The sequence below is a fragment of the Pempheris klunzingeri genome, chromosome 14 (genome assembly GCF_042242105.1).
Source record: "Pempheris klunzingeri isolate RE-2024b chromosome 14, fPemKlu1.hap1, whole genome shotgun sequence".
NCBI classification, from domain to species: Eukaryota; Metazoa; Chordata; class Actinopteri; order Acropomatiformes; family Pempheridae; genus Pempheris; species Pempheris klunzingeri.
Window position 1 is genome coordinate 10,211,947 of NC_092025.1, and position 14,273 is coordinate 10,226,219.

General features: G+C 43.3%; 2 protein-coding genes across 2 annotated transcripts; one reads left to right on the forward strand and one right to left on the reverse strand.

The window, feature by feature from the left end:
• The first annotated feature begins 1,345 nt into the window (after positions 1-1,345).
• On the forward strand, positions 1,346-7,179 carry stk36 (serine/threonine kinase 36 (fused homolog, Drosophila)). The gene is made up of 19 exons (XM_070843759.1): positions 1,346-1,493; positions 1,634-1,774; positions 1,855-1,932; positions 2,023-2,153; positions 2,252-2,501; positions 2,850-2,943; positions 3,065-3,410; positions 3,496-3,604; positions 3,756-3,887; positions 3,974-4,150; positions 4,237-4,328; positions 4,469-4,532; positions 4,607-4,717; positions 4,808-4,882; positions 4,985-5,102; positions 5,191-5,317; positions 5,419-5,599; positions 5,796-6,731; positions 7,030-7,179. The coding sequence occupies exons 1-19, from the start codon at positions 1,410-1,412 to the stop codon at positions 7,123-7,125; spliced, it is 3,342 nt and encodes a 1,113-aa protein (XP_070699860.1). The 5' UTR covers positions 1,346-1,409; the 3' UTR covers positions 7,126-7,179.
• Positions 7,180-8,975: 1,796 nt separating this feature from the next.
• On the reverse strand, positions 8,976-13,014 carry atf5a (activating transcription factor 5a). Its single transcript, XM_070843937.1, has 4 exons — positions 12,854-13,014; positions 11,668-11,916; positions 10,164-11,352; positions 8,976-10,072 (listed from the first exon to the last, which is right to left on the reverse strand). Exons 2-4 carry the CDS (start codon positions 11,807-11,809, stop codon positions 9,886-9,888), a joined length of 1,518 nt encoding a protein of 505 aa, XP_070700038.1. The 5' UTR covers positions 11,810-11,916; positions 12,854-13,014; the 3' UTR covers positions 8,976-9,885.
• Positions 13,015-14,273: the final 1,259 nt, after the last annotated feature.

Sequence of the window (14,273 nt, forward strand, 5' to 3'; positions counted from 1 at the left end):
CTTGACCAAATACAACAGCAAAATGCATCTCACAGTACATGTTAAGCAGCATTAAAGGTTCCGTAATATGCTCTTTCTCAAGGTCATACTTGTATTTGGAGATGCTAGGGTTTTTGTCATACCAGACGTGGCTGTTGCAGCTGTTTTCAGCCTCTTTCTGCACACTCTTTTTGAAGAACATAACAATCTGTGAGCTTGCCTTCAACATCTTTGTGTTGCTGGGAGCTGGTGTTAGTGAGGGGAAAGCATGGTGGACTGAGGAGATCTTAAGTGAGCGAGTACAGTGGTCTTGCTGAAGGGCTGGAGGGGGTCACATGTTCAACAGATCCCCATATGACATCACAAGGGGAGCAAAATCTAAACTGTGTGTTTTCACACACATTTAATGAAAAAATGGGGCAGGAGAAAAATAGAGAGCACGGTCTTTCCTTAGGCTTACTGGTGTCACATATTTATGTTGAAAAGACATTAAAGAAGGGCATTTTGTATGATATGGGACCTTTAATGATCTGTTTCCTCCCTCTTGCTTAATATAGCCTAATATAGAATAATAATGATGATGATACTACACACTGAATGTTGCCATTCTGCATAATAAGTAGTTTACTTTGTGTTACATAATGATGGCCTACTTTTACACCTGCAACAGAGTAATTATGAACTGTGGCACTGATACTTTTACTTAAGTAGCCTAAAGGATCTGACTAAAACTTCCTCCACCACTGCAGAGAAAAGAAATGCAGCTTAAGGAATCAATTCAGGCTACATGTGGGGTATGTGGAGGGCAGTTAAACCAGCACAGAAAATACTGGGGACATATAGTGCGAATATATAAATATGTTAATGTATGTTGTGTTTATACTGAGTGGATTATCCAGGGTGTGGCTCCTCAGATGAGCTGGTCGCCTGTTTTGTTTTTCGTCCACAGCCCGTTGCCAGGAACGCCGCAGCGGTTGCTAGGCTAAGGACCCCTGCTTACGTGTTGTCCAAAGAGAAGCCAGTTTGGTCTCTCGTGTTACAATGTAACTAAATTGATTAAATAAATGTCGGTTGTTAAAAATAAGCTGTTAAAAGGCCATTCATACACATAACTAATATGTATGTATGGCCAGTCAAACTTTAACTCATCTTTTGTTACTTTTGTGAAACGGCAGTTAGACCTGCTCTCCAGCGTGTATCACTCGCTGTTATCACACACAACAGCGAGCTACACCGCTCTCAACCAACATTAGCATCCTCACCAGGCTTGTCGCCATAACTTTTTGGCTTTTAGAGTTAAAAGTTTTTGAATTCAACTGTACACGTTTACTGTTCTTGCGCATGAAGAGTGAAACTACTGTGTGCTTACTGGCCTGACAGATAACTTACCGATGTTTATGGCAGTTTGGAGCCGTTAGCCTCTTGCGGACATGAACTCCTATCATGTTTTGGAGCTGGTGGGAGAGGGCTCGTTTGGCCGAGTCCACAAGGGAAGGAAAAGATATACTGGCCAAGTAAGGATACAGATTTTGTAGGAGTGGGGGTGTTTGTTTCGCCACGCCGTTTCACCTGTCTGTCTGTCTGTCTGTCTGTCTGTCTGTGTGCGTGCGTGCGTGCGTGCGTGCGTGTGTGTGTGTGTGTGTCCGTCCATCAGGTGGTGGCTCTGAAGTTCATGCCGAAGGTGGGTCGGTCTGAAAAGGAGCTGCGTAGTCTCAAGAGGGAGATTGAGATCATGAGGGGTCTTCAACATCCAAATATTGTGCAACTGTTTGACAGCTTTGAGACTGAAACTGAGGTCTGTTTAAAGCAACTTTTTGTGTTTAAATCCTAGTATCTTAATCTCTTGACCATAAACCCCTTAAATGTTTGCAACAGGTTGTAGTTATAACTGAGTATGCAGAGGGTCAGTTGTTCCAGATTCTTGAGGATGATGGGAAGTTACCAGAGAGCCAGGTATCCGCTTTCACTGCACAGTTGTGTCAGACATTAGACTTATCCAAGTTTCATATGATCACTATTCGCTCCTCCTTCCTTTCTTCCAAGGTCCGTGAAATTGCCTGCCAGCTGGTCTCAGCTCTGTATTATTTACACTCCCATCGCATTCTTCATCGTGACATGAAACCACAAAATATACTGCTGGGAAAAAGTGGGGTGGTGAAACTGTGTGACTTTGGGTATGTAGATTATTATTATTGTTGATTATTGTAAAGAAGAAGCAGCTGCATTAATAATTTCCACAAGAATGTACTATATGTGATCTTTTCTGGCTTAGGTTTGCCAGGGCTATGAGCGTCTCCACCTTGGTGCTGACTTCTATCAAGGGAACACCACTGTACATGTCTCCTGAGCTGGTGGAGGAGAAGCCATATGACCACACTGCTGATCTCTGGTCTCTGGGCTGCATCCTTTATGAACTCCACACGGGGGCGCCTCCGTTCTACACTAACTCCATCTTCCACCTGGTGCAGCTTATAGTGAGAGATCCAGTCAAATGGCCAGATACCATGAGCGACACCTGCAAGGTACAGTGCAGCTACTGTTTAGTCTTGCTTGGCTCAAAGTTAACATCTGCACTGTATAAGGATGTGATTTCAAACAAGGCAAGCTGATTGAACAGTGATAAAATGCGTGCCTGTCCCATTTAGATCCTTTGAGGACCATAAAAAGTAATTATATGTAACTGTAAGCTACAAAAATTAAACTGCACCTAAGGGGACTCAAACTCTGACATTTTAGCCCAAAATACTGAGGACATGTCATCCTCAGTGATAGCTACAGGTCTGTGAAAGACAAAGCATCAGATTTTTTGATGTATGATGGACAGACTATATTGCCTTCATCACTTTGCTTATCTAATATTTCACTTACAGAGTTTTCTGAAAGGTTTGTTGAACAAAGACCCTCAGAAGCGGCTGTCGTGGCCAGACCTCCAGCACCATCCCTTTGTAGCTGATGGTGTTCTAGGTGATGCTTAACACTCTTAATTCTGGTTGAACATTTCCAAACATGCATGACGCACGGTGGCATGTGGTTACTCTGATGTCTGATTTTTACTTTTTGTTCCCATATTTATGTGTCGGCGCAGTGGTGTCAGATACAAATGTCAGCCCTCTGACAGTCACGCCCAGCCCTGATATGGTGGCGCTGAAACTTAAGCAGGTTGCGGCAAAGACGGCGCCGACTTCTGGGGAGAGCAGATTATTACGAAAGGCCAGGGGACAGAAAGACAGCAGCAACAGAGGGAAACCAGAACAGGAAAAGAAGGACGGAGTAGCAAATGAAAAGGCAGACTCTGCGATGGCAGCAGCATCACCTAGTGCCAAGCCTCCCTCCAGCAATGTCTCTGTTACCACAGGTCCCACGATTATGACAGCTGCCAGTCAAAGCCAACCCAGCCCAAAGAATCAAGCCTACATGAGAACAAAACACAGGTGTTTATGGAAATCCAGAATAAAGACACAATGCACTACCCGAACAGACTGAGGTGTGTGTTCACAGTTATGGTTTCCTCTGCAGGGGTCACATCAGCACAGACTTTGAACAGGAATTCCCCACTGTAGAGGTTGGGCCGCGGCAAGTGAAAAGATGCACTGAGGACAGTCATCAGATCACACTGCACAGGCAGGTCAGTGTCTGCTGCCTTTTGTTGTGATAAAGAGACACTTTGCATGTAGAAATAGTTCCATAACAGAGTAGATATTGTCTTCCACTGGCAGATCTGCTGTAGTAATAAAGCAACTGGTTGCAGTCTTAAAGGAAATATCTTATACTCTCAGGATGTTGACAGTGAGGACTATTGGGAGAAGCTGGTTGGAGAATCAGAGCCAAGCAGACAGAAGAAAGAGCAAGTGAACCACAGCGTCATCATACCTCAACTGAAATCCAAGATCCTGGCATTTAAAGCTCAGGTAATTTGGTACAATTTTTCAAATGGGGATAAATTGATTCTACCTCAGAACAAATATCTATTCAGTCTCTGTTTTTGTTTGGTCAGCTATCAGGTGACGTTGTTAAAGAAGCCTGTCGGATCCACCAACCGCTGAAGGTCTTACGCAACCTGATTGTGACCTCCGACCTCGAGAAGTCGTACCACATCGGCCGTGAACTTGGACTGCCCCGCACCCTCTTTGACTTAGTCCATGATGCTGTTGAAAACTCTAATTTCAACAAGGTTATTGCTCAGCAAGGAATCATATTCAGCAATGCATAATTCCCACAATAGTATTCCTCACTTGTGTGCACTTTTTTCCTGCTCAGCAACCATGGAGTGTGCCAGCACTTGGAGAAATGATTGTTGTGCTCATGGTCTACTGGGAGAAGCACTGTGACTGGGTGGAAAAAGAGCAAAGGTCTGATCTGCCCTATTTTTTTCCTCTTCATTGAGGCTGATTTTGTTGATTTGTGGAATGTTTTATGGATACAAGTGAGTGACTATCATACATCACAGTGATTGAACTGTTGCAGCTCCTCCTCTGTTCTCTTACTGTAGACTGGAAGAGTTCACCAAGCCCTTCATTGCAATTCTCAGTCAGCCAGACCTCATTCCTTTAGCGGTAGGTGCAGTCAACACACATATATACACAGTTAGCTTGGTTGGTATGTATTACAGTTATTATCTTTTCTTTAGCCTCTGGCTGCCTCTGTTTTGTCTCTGATGATACAACACACTGGTGATGTCGAAGTTGATTTGGACACTCTAACCTCTGTGCTGAAGAACCTGCTTTTGGACTCATATGAGGTACTGAATCTGTGAGAAGTCATTCATATATATCTGACAATAATTTGACAGTTTTTGCTGAAAGTTTAACATGATCCACCGTTGTCTCAGCCTCAGCTGTCTCTTCCCTCTGGCTGGGGACTCTGTGACGGCCTCCTGCATTTACTCCTACACACACTCTCTGAGGTCAGACAGTAACTACAGTGTGATACAACGTTTGACTGCAGGGACACCAGAGATAGACCTGTAATTTTGACCTCCATGCTTGGCTGTTTTTTCTTTTAACAGCATGGAAATGGCTCTGGATCTTCATGTTTAGATCCAGTAATGTTTCTGGGTTTATGGGAAAGAATCGGTACTTCACTAGAAAGGTCAACATCAGACACAGACTTCTGTTCAGCAAATGGTAAAAATACATATCCTATGAAGCACACTGTATTTAAAAACGCTTGGTGATTTTTACTGATTTTTTTTTCCTTCTCTTTTTACATCAGGGCTGTATTCCTTCCTGTCTACTGCGCTGTTTGTCTTCACCAAGGACCCGTACTCCTGCATTCCTCTGTTTTCTATGTGCAAATCAAAATGTGTATATACCCTTGGCCAGCTGCTGGGCACTGACTGGTTTGTGCTCAAATTTCCTGATTAACTTTCTGTTTCATTTGTACCACCAGTCTTACACAGCTACGCCTGGAGCTAACAATAACATCTTTTATACCCTACAGTCTTCATTTGTTTGCTGAAGGCAATCCCGGAAGGCTTGAGGAAGATCTGAGTCACGACAGCCTGTCCGTGTTGAGCTGCCACTTGTTGTGCTTTCCATTTGCCCTGGACCTGCCTTCACACACCATGTCCACGATTTTCCAGTTGTACGACGGTTGTGGTATTGTTGCAAGCCTCCTGCAGGTTAGGGCCTTCCCATGCTCCGATAAAGACCTCACTGACAAACATGATTCACTGATGCAACACGGGATAACTCTTGCTATAGGCTCACATTAGGCACACACTACTTTACATCTTAATGTCTCTTGTGAGAGCATTGTGTCAGCTGTTTGATCTGTGACGAGATGTCTGGATGATTTTGTTTTTTGTGTTTTGGCAGGCAATTCAAACTCTTCCTCCTCCGCTATTGGAGCTGCCTCTCTCCCTGACAAGCCGTTTGCTCCTCTGTGACCCCGAACACTCCGTTTCGCGCCTCAGAAAAGCCGCCTCTGGTTTCTTTGTGCCGTTGAGGAACAGCCCGCTCGCTGCCTCCAAACACCAGACTCCGCTAACCAGAACTGCCAGCTCCCTGCTCTCCGACTTGCTGCAGCTGGATGTGCTGTGGGATTCTGCCGTGGAGCTCCTAACTGTGTTGTCCCAAGTGGTCCGTTGTTCCCCTCAGTCTGCCCGCCTTCAGCTTCACTTGGAAGCCTCGGTGCTGTACCAGGCGCTGGCTCACTGTCATGACCAGATCAGGGCTGCCACGTGCAGACTTCTGGGTCATTTTGATCCATTCAGGCCTCCTACACTGCACACCCTGCAACCTGACATTTTCAAAAGCATGATAAACTGTCTTCATGATTCCTCCATGCGTGTCCGACGGATGGCTTGCAGGGCAGTGGGAAACTGGTTGGGGTATATTGCATCGGGGTTTAAAATGGATAGGGCGAACGGAGAGGGCAGTGACACTACAGGGTGGGGCAAAGAGAGGGAACAAAATAAACACAAGTGGTCACACAGTGAGGCAGCAGGGGATTCGGCCACTATAGTAGAACAGGGAGTGGATGATGAGGCGGGGCACAGGTGGATAGAGGAAGCCAGGAGGACGGCGGCCATGCTGGCGTCTCTGATCGCTGACCCTGACGCCCTGACGCGGCGTCACTGTTGCGCAGCCCTGGGAAACCTGGTAAATGTTGATGGAGCTGTTTCCTTGTTGTTGGAGGAAGACGTGTCCAGCTTACTTCTGAGGGCAGCATGCACAGATTCCCAATATACAGTGAGACAAGCTGCCATAGCAACTCTGTGCCTGTACAGCGAGAAGGACGCGATACGTCAGGTAATGCAAGAACAGGTGACAGGAGGGCAGATGTTGAATTTAAAATTCCTCTCAGAATTTGTTTGGAACTAACTTTTTGTAATTGTTACATGTTTTTTGATTACAAAAGTTTACAAAAATGTAGTGTCTCTAATTGAAGAAAAAAAAACAGTTTCCTTTAAGTGACTTGGCTTGTTACTATCTGTATTATCACCTCATTTTTGCCTCAATAAGTCATACCTCTGTGCACCTGTTGGCATTTTAAATATTTATGCCAATATTTTCAAATTATTCACTTTCCTTTGCATTTTATTTGCAGGTCCTGATATCCCTCAATGCCAGTAAGAAACTTCTTCAGGCTTCACAACAGGCGCCTCCACAATGTGACTATCATCAGCTCATTAGACAGCTGTGAGCAACTCTTAAGCAGTGTGGCAGAGGACTGCAAAAATAATCAAATCTATCTTTTTTTTTTATAAAGTGTCTTCAAAATAAAAAAAGTGACTCCATTTTTCGTAATGAAGATCTTTGCTGGCACCACTGGAATTATGTTTGAGTGTGTTGAAATAAAAGAGGTTGAGGTCTTTGCTGCTATCTGATTGCTGTTTCTTTTCATGCCACTAATTGCTCAAATTCATTAAGAAAATCAGCTATAGAAGTGTAATCGAAATTCCACAGTAACGACGCAGATTTCCTTTTAGCATGAATAATCGGTAGCAGAGTCACAAACAGGGTGATGCGTTACAAGTGTTTGAACATTAAAGTGCATATGACTGGTTTTCTTATAGGTAGACTTCTTTTCGGGGCCGATCGGCCGTCAAAGCACAGAGACTGTCGGATGTTGAACGGATTTTAATGAGTGATTTTGCGCTTTATGAATAAATAAAATATGATTTATTGAGCTGTCGGGATGCTCTTCTTATAATATTAGAATATTTTTCGGAGGAGTGGACGTTGGATTAATCGTTCACTCGTTTTAAAATTGTTTTGCAGCGTAATATTCAGTAAACAAGACGGGCTCAATAATGGTGATAATAATCAAAGTTTTCTTTCCTCTCAGTCTTCCGGTCGGAAGCGTCTCGGCCGCGGGTCCGATCAGAGAGGAGCGCCAGTCGGCGTCCATCAGGGCCCGGAAGTCTCAACTTTGCTCCCCCACAAAAAACATATATGAGGGATTTATTACCGTCAAAACACACGCGTTATTTTAAAGCTCAGGAGGAGAGATGATCGCCATTTATTATTAATATTATTAATACAGTCGGTGACGGCAGGAATCATCTCAGTTCCTCTGGTCGGAGAGAAAAGGTGAAAAAGCACAGCGGACTGAGTTGATGACACACTTTATTTATTAAAGGAAAAGTTGACGACACACAAATGAAATATGCATATATGATTAAATCAACTTGAAATTACGAAGCGGCATAATGTGCTGTCATTCCACATTTTTGGTTTGAACAATCGGAGCTGATAGTACACCGCAGGAGTGACATGAACTTCTTTCCAAAAACCTGAATAAACGATATAAATAAATGTCTCTAAATCAGCGATTATATCCAAGATTGTCTTAAAACACACATCCATAGGAAAAACAATCTATTCTCGGTATAGGCATGTTTAACAGTGATGGTTATTTGTTCAGCAATGAATGAACTGGAAGAGAGTTTAGACAGTTTGTCATACACCAAAGCTAACACTGCAAAAGCCTTAACAAATAATCTAATGGGATTTTTTTTTCAGTTCATTTTCTACAAAGGAAAGGCTAACACACTCCACTCCCTGAACATACAAAAGTTGATATAAATTAGTGCAGATCAGCCAGAGGCCTATAAAACTTATTGCCTTAACAAGCAGTTTAGAGAAAGAATCCCAGACTTGTTTCTGAAATCCTAAATGTTCTATTCCAAGAGAGAGTAATTTATGGAAAAACATGCAGAGGAAGGCTGCTAAAACTCCACTAATTGTAATATTTGTACAGAAGAAAAACCTGTATGTCAACAGCAGTTAAATCTTTATCATGTAAAATGAAGGAACTGTAGTGTCCTGCCATGAATCACCTGCTGACATTAGTAGGACTGGAGGACAAATTACAAATCCTGAGCTGCAAAGCAGATTGTATAATTTGCAATGTGCAAAAGAAGAACATTTAACTAATTGTCGCAAACACAATAAAATGTCATTTTCCACCTTCAAAACAGTGCAAAGGATAAGCTGGTTCTATTTTGGTTCAAAAATCTAAAATTTGGACATTATTTGCATTTGCTGCTGGTAATAAAAGTGGATTTGTGACACTAAAAGAAATGCAAATATCAGGAGGATAAAACAAATTTAAATCCATCAGACAAAGTAAAGACATTTGACCTTCAGCAAAAAGAGAAAAGAAACTACATGCTAAAAACATACAAATCCATTTAACTAATTCATATTTAGCGCTGCAATTACATGAAGTCAATTCAACTCAAAATCATAACAATGTTAAAATGATAAAATGGAAATTTTTGCTAAAGTTGATGACAAAAAGTTTTTTGCTCTTCTGTACATCTGTACTCTTTTCGCTATTGTAAAAGTCAATACATCTTCTTCCGCAAATCTTAATATTTTAAAATATTCATAGCAATTGAAATATAATTTCCTGTTCAAGGGAGGCTCGAAATTATTCTAGAAAAGTATTTGGTTTGAAAGAAGTGCTCAAAATGAAATGACGCTTTTTCACACGTTGACACCAACAACAAATCTGACTACTTCAACTATTGAACAGGGTGATGTAGATGCAAATTAAAAAAAATAAATAAATAGAAAAAAACATTTCTTTCTATTGCTGACATCAATTCCGATGTAAGGCTATCAAAAATGTTAAACCTGCATAATGAACAGCATTACTTCTTCAGAAATAACCCTACTTCAATTAGGAGATCCACGCAGTGCGAGATCCATTAAAAATGATTGTCATTTAAAGCATTGCAATGCCACAGTGCAGGCTCAAGTGATTAGAGTGCGAAAGCAATGGAAGCATTGGAGAGAGTGTTGACTTAAAATGTAAAAAAGAATTCACATCAGCAAAGCATGCATTTACCCGCCCACCATGAAAAAACAAATTCAACATTCAACTCTGGACAATCTTAAAGACAAACGTTTTCCCTGTTCCGCCCTCTTTAAATGTACTTGCAGGAGCTCGATGTTACGCCGTTGTGTCCTGCTTCTGCCTTTGGCTACGGGCCTTGTAAACTTCAATCAGCAGGTCTTTGACATACTGGATTTCACGTTCTACCGACTCTGCCTTGTCCCGGAGCTCCCGGTTCCTTCCTTCAAGGCAATGCAACTGTTCCTCCAAAGAATCTAGCTCCGCCCTTTTTCGCTGGCGATACCTGCGTGAAGCAAAACAAAAACCAAATGAAGACTTTCGCATGTGAAATCATCTCCAAAGTTATATTTCATCACACAGAATCTAAAACTTGCCTGTGAGCGGCAGTTTTGTTCTGATCTCTCTTCTTCTGTTTGCGCTCGCCGCCTTCAGCTGGAATGATGTCCACTTCGTATTTCAAAGCACAGTGGTCTTCCTTCAGCCTGCATGCTTGTCTGTGCCCCGAGGACTCCAAGTTCAGACTCTCCCTAGCCATTAGAAGACACTCTGGTCCCTGATCCTCCAGGAAGTTACAGTGTAGATCATGCTGCCCTATCTGTAGACTCTCTGATTTCACTTGCTCATTGATGTTGCCTAAGAAGCTGTGATAGGCCTCAGACTGTGGTGTCGTTGGAAGATAGCACCCTTCGCTGCTCTCTGTTTTCCAAGAAACTGTGGCTTTTGTCACCTCCACACTAGCTTTGATACTATTCAGCACCTCGTTGTTACCAGTGCCTCCGCTGACCTCCCTCATGCTATACATCAGCAGATCCTCTTTCTTGTGCGGGACATCGAGTGATCCACCAAAGCCAAATCCACCACCAACAACCTTCGCACCACCTATGACATCTTGACTGAAACAGCAATTTTTCTCTTCTTTTGATAGAGCGGCACATCGTCTGACCTCAACTGCACTACCCAGACAGTAGCTTTTCCCTACCAGCTGCTCGTCCTCTACACAGCCGTAGTTACCTGTGAGGGTCACCGCTGAGTTACCTGAGTGACTTCCTTTGGAACTCAACAAACTGTTATCATAGCCTTCACTGAACCTCACGCCATCAGTAACTCTTTTCCTACCACACCCACTGGGACGACTGCAGCTGTACGGGGCGTGTCTTGGAATTTTGGATCGCCCAATGGGCCCGCCACAGATACTCAGCAGGTCCAGTTCTCCGGTTGCCAGGGTAACTAGGAGTGGGCTGGATTCCGATTGGTTGGATGTGGAGTATGAGGCGTATGGCAGCTGACTGAACGGCTGAGGACCCGCTGGCAGTGGGACCCTGTCGCATTTTCCCAGCCTCGGCCCTTTCTCTGGCAGTGGTTCAGACAGGAAGTAGTCCTCTAGTTGGGCGAGTTCCTCTTGCAGCAGAGAGGTCATGACCTCCAAGTCAGAGGGCACCTGGATATCATTCTGAAGGGGTGAAGGGGGAAGGGAGGCATTGGTGGAGGAGGGAGGGGAAGGAGGGTTTGGGAGGTACGAGGAGAAATCCACTTCTTCCGTCATCCAGTCAGTGAGACCATCACCTATTGATGGGAGAAAATAAATGCAATCGTAAGAAGCTGTTTGGTAGAGGAGACGTTACAGCTAAATAATAACGCTCATGCAAACGTTACAAAAACATCAGCCATACAACATTGCACGTAGCAGTTTTCTAAAGGCATAATCTGATCGACAATAGTAAATGCAAAGCGAGATTGTTTCAAAATATAGTTGCAGCATGTCAGTATGTTAGACGTAGCTAGTTTATTACTTACTGTTCAAGAAGGACGAATGTGCTGCAGTGCCGAGCCCACCTGAAATGGGGAAAAATATAAAAAAGCATACTCGCTGCAACTCACCAATTAAGTGCTGACTCTCCTCTGACACCTCCCCCCTGCACCCCTGTGATTGGCTGTGGTTAGCCTGTGGGTGAGAGAGAGCGAGGGGGTCTGCCGGGCAGACACGAAGAGTCTTCCAAACAGGAGCTGATGTTGCCATCATTTTGTCTGTTGGTGCTTTGATTCAGTCCAAGTCCAAGCATGTGCTGAGAGCAAGCAGGGTCTGACAGATGGGCCACAGAGAGCAGGGCTGGGTGGGCATAATGAAACCTAGAGGGTAAACACAAACAGGGATCAGAAATGTGCCGCTAAAACATACAACTTATTCAGTCGACTGATGGAATCAGGAATATCGCTCTCTCGCTGTCCTTAGCAAGTTTCTCAACGTGACTCAATCTGTTGACGGGGGAGATAAAGTGAAGAAATCACCTGCAAGTCATCATGAAAGGTTTTGAGCAATTAACTCTCCTAAACAAGCACCTTTAACAACACATCAATACACAATACAAATATCAATTATTTAAATTAGAATAAAAATGTAAAAAAAATAAAATCAAAACCCAACCCTCTGAGTTGTCAGTCTGTGGCACAGAGCTGTGTCCTTTGGGGTTTGACCTGCCTCAAAGCAAAATGCACTTGACTTCCTCAAAACACGTGGGACCCAGTGATGCTGCTAAGTGTTGTCAAGAAGCACTGGAATAACTCTCAAAGTGAGAGACACCCTGATCATTAAATCGGATTAGTGCAGATAAGCTGCATCCAATCGCATGTTCCTTTTACATGAATCACCTCTGTTTGACCACTTAAGCAGTTTAGGTGACAATAGCGTGGCATCTAGATGAAAACCTGGCCAGACGTGCAAATGAAAAAGTGTCAGAAATGTGTCAAAGTGCCTCCAGTTTACAGAACATTTACTTAAAATGTGAGCTACCATCACACAGTGACTCAGATGTGAGGTATTAGCTCTGCCATGCATTGTTAACATAGCAACCGAAAACAGTGTAAACCCCAGGAGGGAAGAGAGCATGAGATGATGAGGCAAGTAGTCTTCATGAAGATGTTAAACTAAAAGAGAAACCAGCCAAAGAACGGACCACTCGGCTTTAACACACAGGCGGACAAAAAAACGAAGTGATAACTGTAACAACAAAACAGTAACACGCTTGACTCAGCTGAATGGATGGCGAGTACAGAGAGTTTCACTTACTCCATTATTGCAGAAAAAACGTAGAGCACTTGGGGGTGCGTTGCTAAAGCAAAGCACGACTTCTCTTCAGGTCCAACAACTTCACGAGTTTAAAGAGCCATTTTTTTTAGCTCGGAGTATCCGGGACAGCGCAAAAAAAGGACGAGTTGTTGCTTTGTTGTGGTCGACCTGTAAACTGAGGAGCTGCTTAATTGTGAGAAAGCATCAGTTCATTCACACCTAGCAACCGACTGCGTCACCAGGTCAACCCCTGCCGCTCGGCGTAGATCCCTCCGCCCCCTCCCTCCGCGTCTCACCGAAGGACAGCCCACCAGCGCACTGTGCGACTCCGACATAAAAGTAGAGTTACTCGGTCCTTCATGTTTCTTTCAAAAGTAATATCACCGCTTAATGCTAATAATACTACTTTTACTAATAATAACAGTGCTATCATTAGCTTTAAATGTTTGTTATTTTTCAAATAGACCTAGAAAATATCGCCTTCTGCCGTTGCTGCCTGAATAAAAGGAAACGCTAAAAAAAGTTAATAAAAACAACCAGATGTACCATTATTTACATTTAAACGTATTAAAATTACCATCTAGAGTAATCGGCTAACTTTTCCCATCCTAGCAACTCAATCTGAAGGAAATATACCTTAGTTAGAGGACAAATAGCTGTTCTATAAAGTCTAAGATGCTCATTAAGTGTCAATAATTCAACACAAGTGATGAATTTCGAAGCAGAAGGGAAATAGCGAGTGGTTTCCGACTGGTTTTGGGTTTATATATCAGTAGTAATCCGGAAAGTAATCACTTTATGTAACGCCTTACATCTTGGTTTTTCCATAGCTTGTTGTTGCCATAGAGACGGGGCAGTGAGCCCCACAGTGAGGACTGCTCCTTTAAATAAGTGTCCATAACTTCCTGACAGGCTTGATTTACGGCTGTCAAACACACACGCACACACACAGCGGTACAGTGCGGAGACTGTACCCTACAATGTGCCGTGTTATTGTTTTGGAGGGGGGACTATTTGATTCACAACACACTTTGTTGTTCAGTGGGAGGCTGTTGCATCTCCGTTGCATCAGTGGTCTAGGCTCACGGCGATTGGCTGAGCGCTCTCAGACTGCCGCTCTGTCATTGGCTGGAATCAGCGACATGTGAAATTTGATTGGTTGACGGTAGGCAAGGCAGAGCATCACTGTGTTGTTGTCTTTTTTTCCCTGCAGTGCAGACTGTGCACATGTTCCAGGTAAACAAACCGGGTGTGGATGTCAGTGCTGCGGTTTTTAAAAACTGTGACATTTTGTGTTACAGTTTTACCGAACAGATCGTGGTAATCGAGCCTGATTATGCTCTTAGGAATGTATTTCATAGATTAAAACATACCCCATAATAGGGATATATGTTATCATAGACATACGTGCTCTAATTAA

Coding starts and splice junctions, on each gene's coding strand:
- atf5a (XM_070843937.1), bottom strand. CDS start 11,809: ATGATGGCAACATCAGCTCCTGTTTGGAAGACTCTTCGTGTCTGCCCG. Junction 11,353..11,667: donor GGAGAGTCAGCACTTAATTG/GTGAGTTGCAGC, acceptor TCCCATCAATAG/GTGATGGTCTCACTGACTGG. Junction 10,073..10,163: donor AACAAAACTGCCGCTCACAG/GCAAGTTTTAGA, acceptor TGCTTCACGCAG/GTATCGCCAGCGAAAAAGGG.
- stk36 (XM_070843759.1), top strand. CDS start 1,410: ATGAACTCCTATCATGTTTTGGAGCTGGTGGGAGAGGGCTCGTTTGGC. Junction 1,933..2,022: donor GGAAGTTACCAGAGAGCCAG/GTATCCGCTTTC, acceptor CTTTCTTCCAAG/GTCCGTGAAATTGCCTGCCA. Junction 4,329..4,468: donor TGGGTGGAAAAAGAGCAAAG/GTCTGATCTGCC, acceptor CTCTTACTGTAG/ACTGGAAGAGTTCACCAAGC.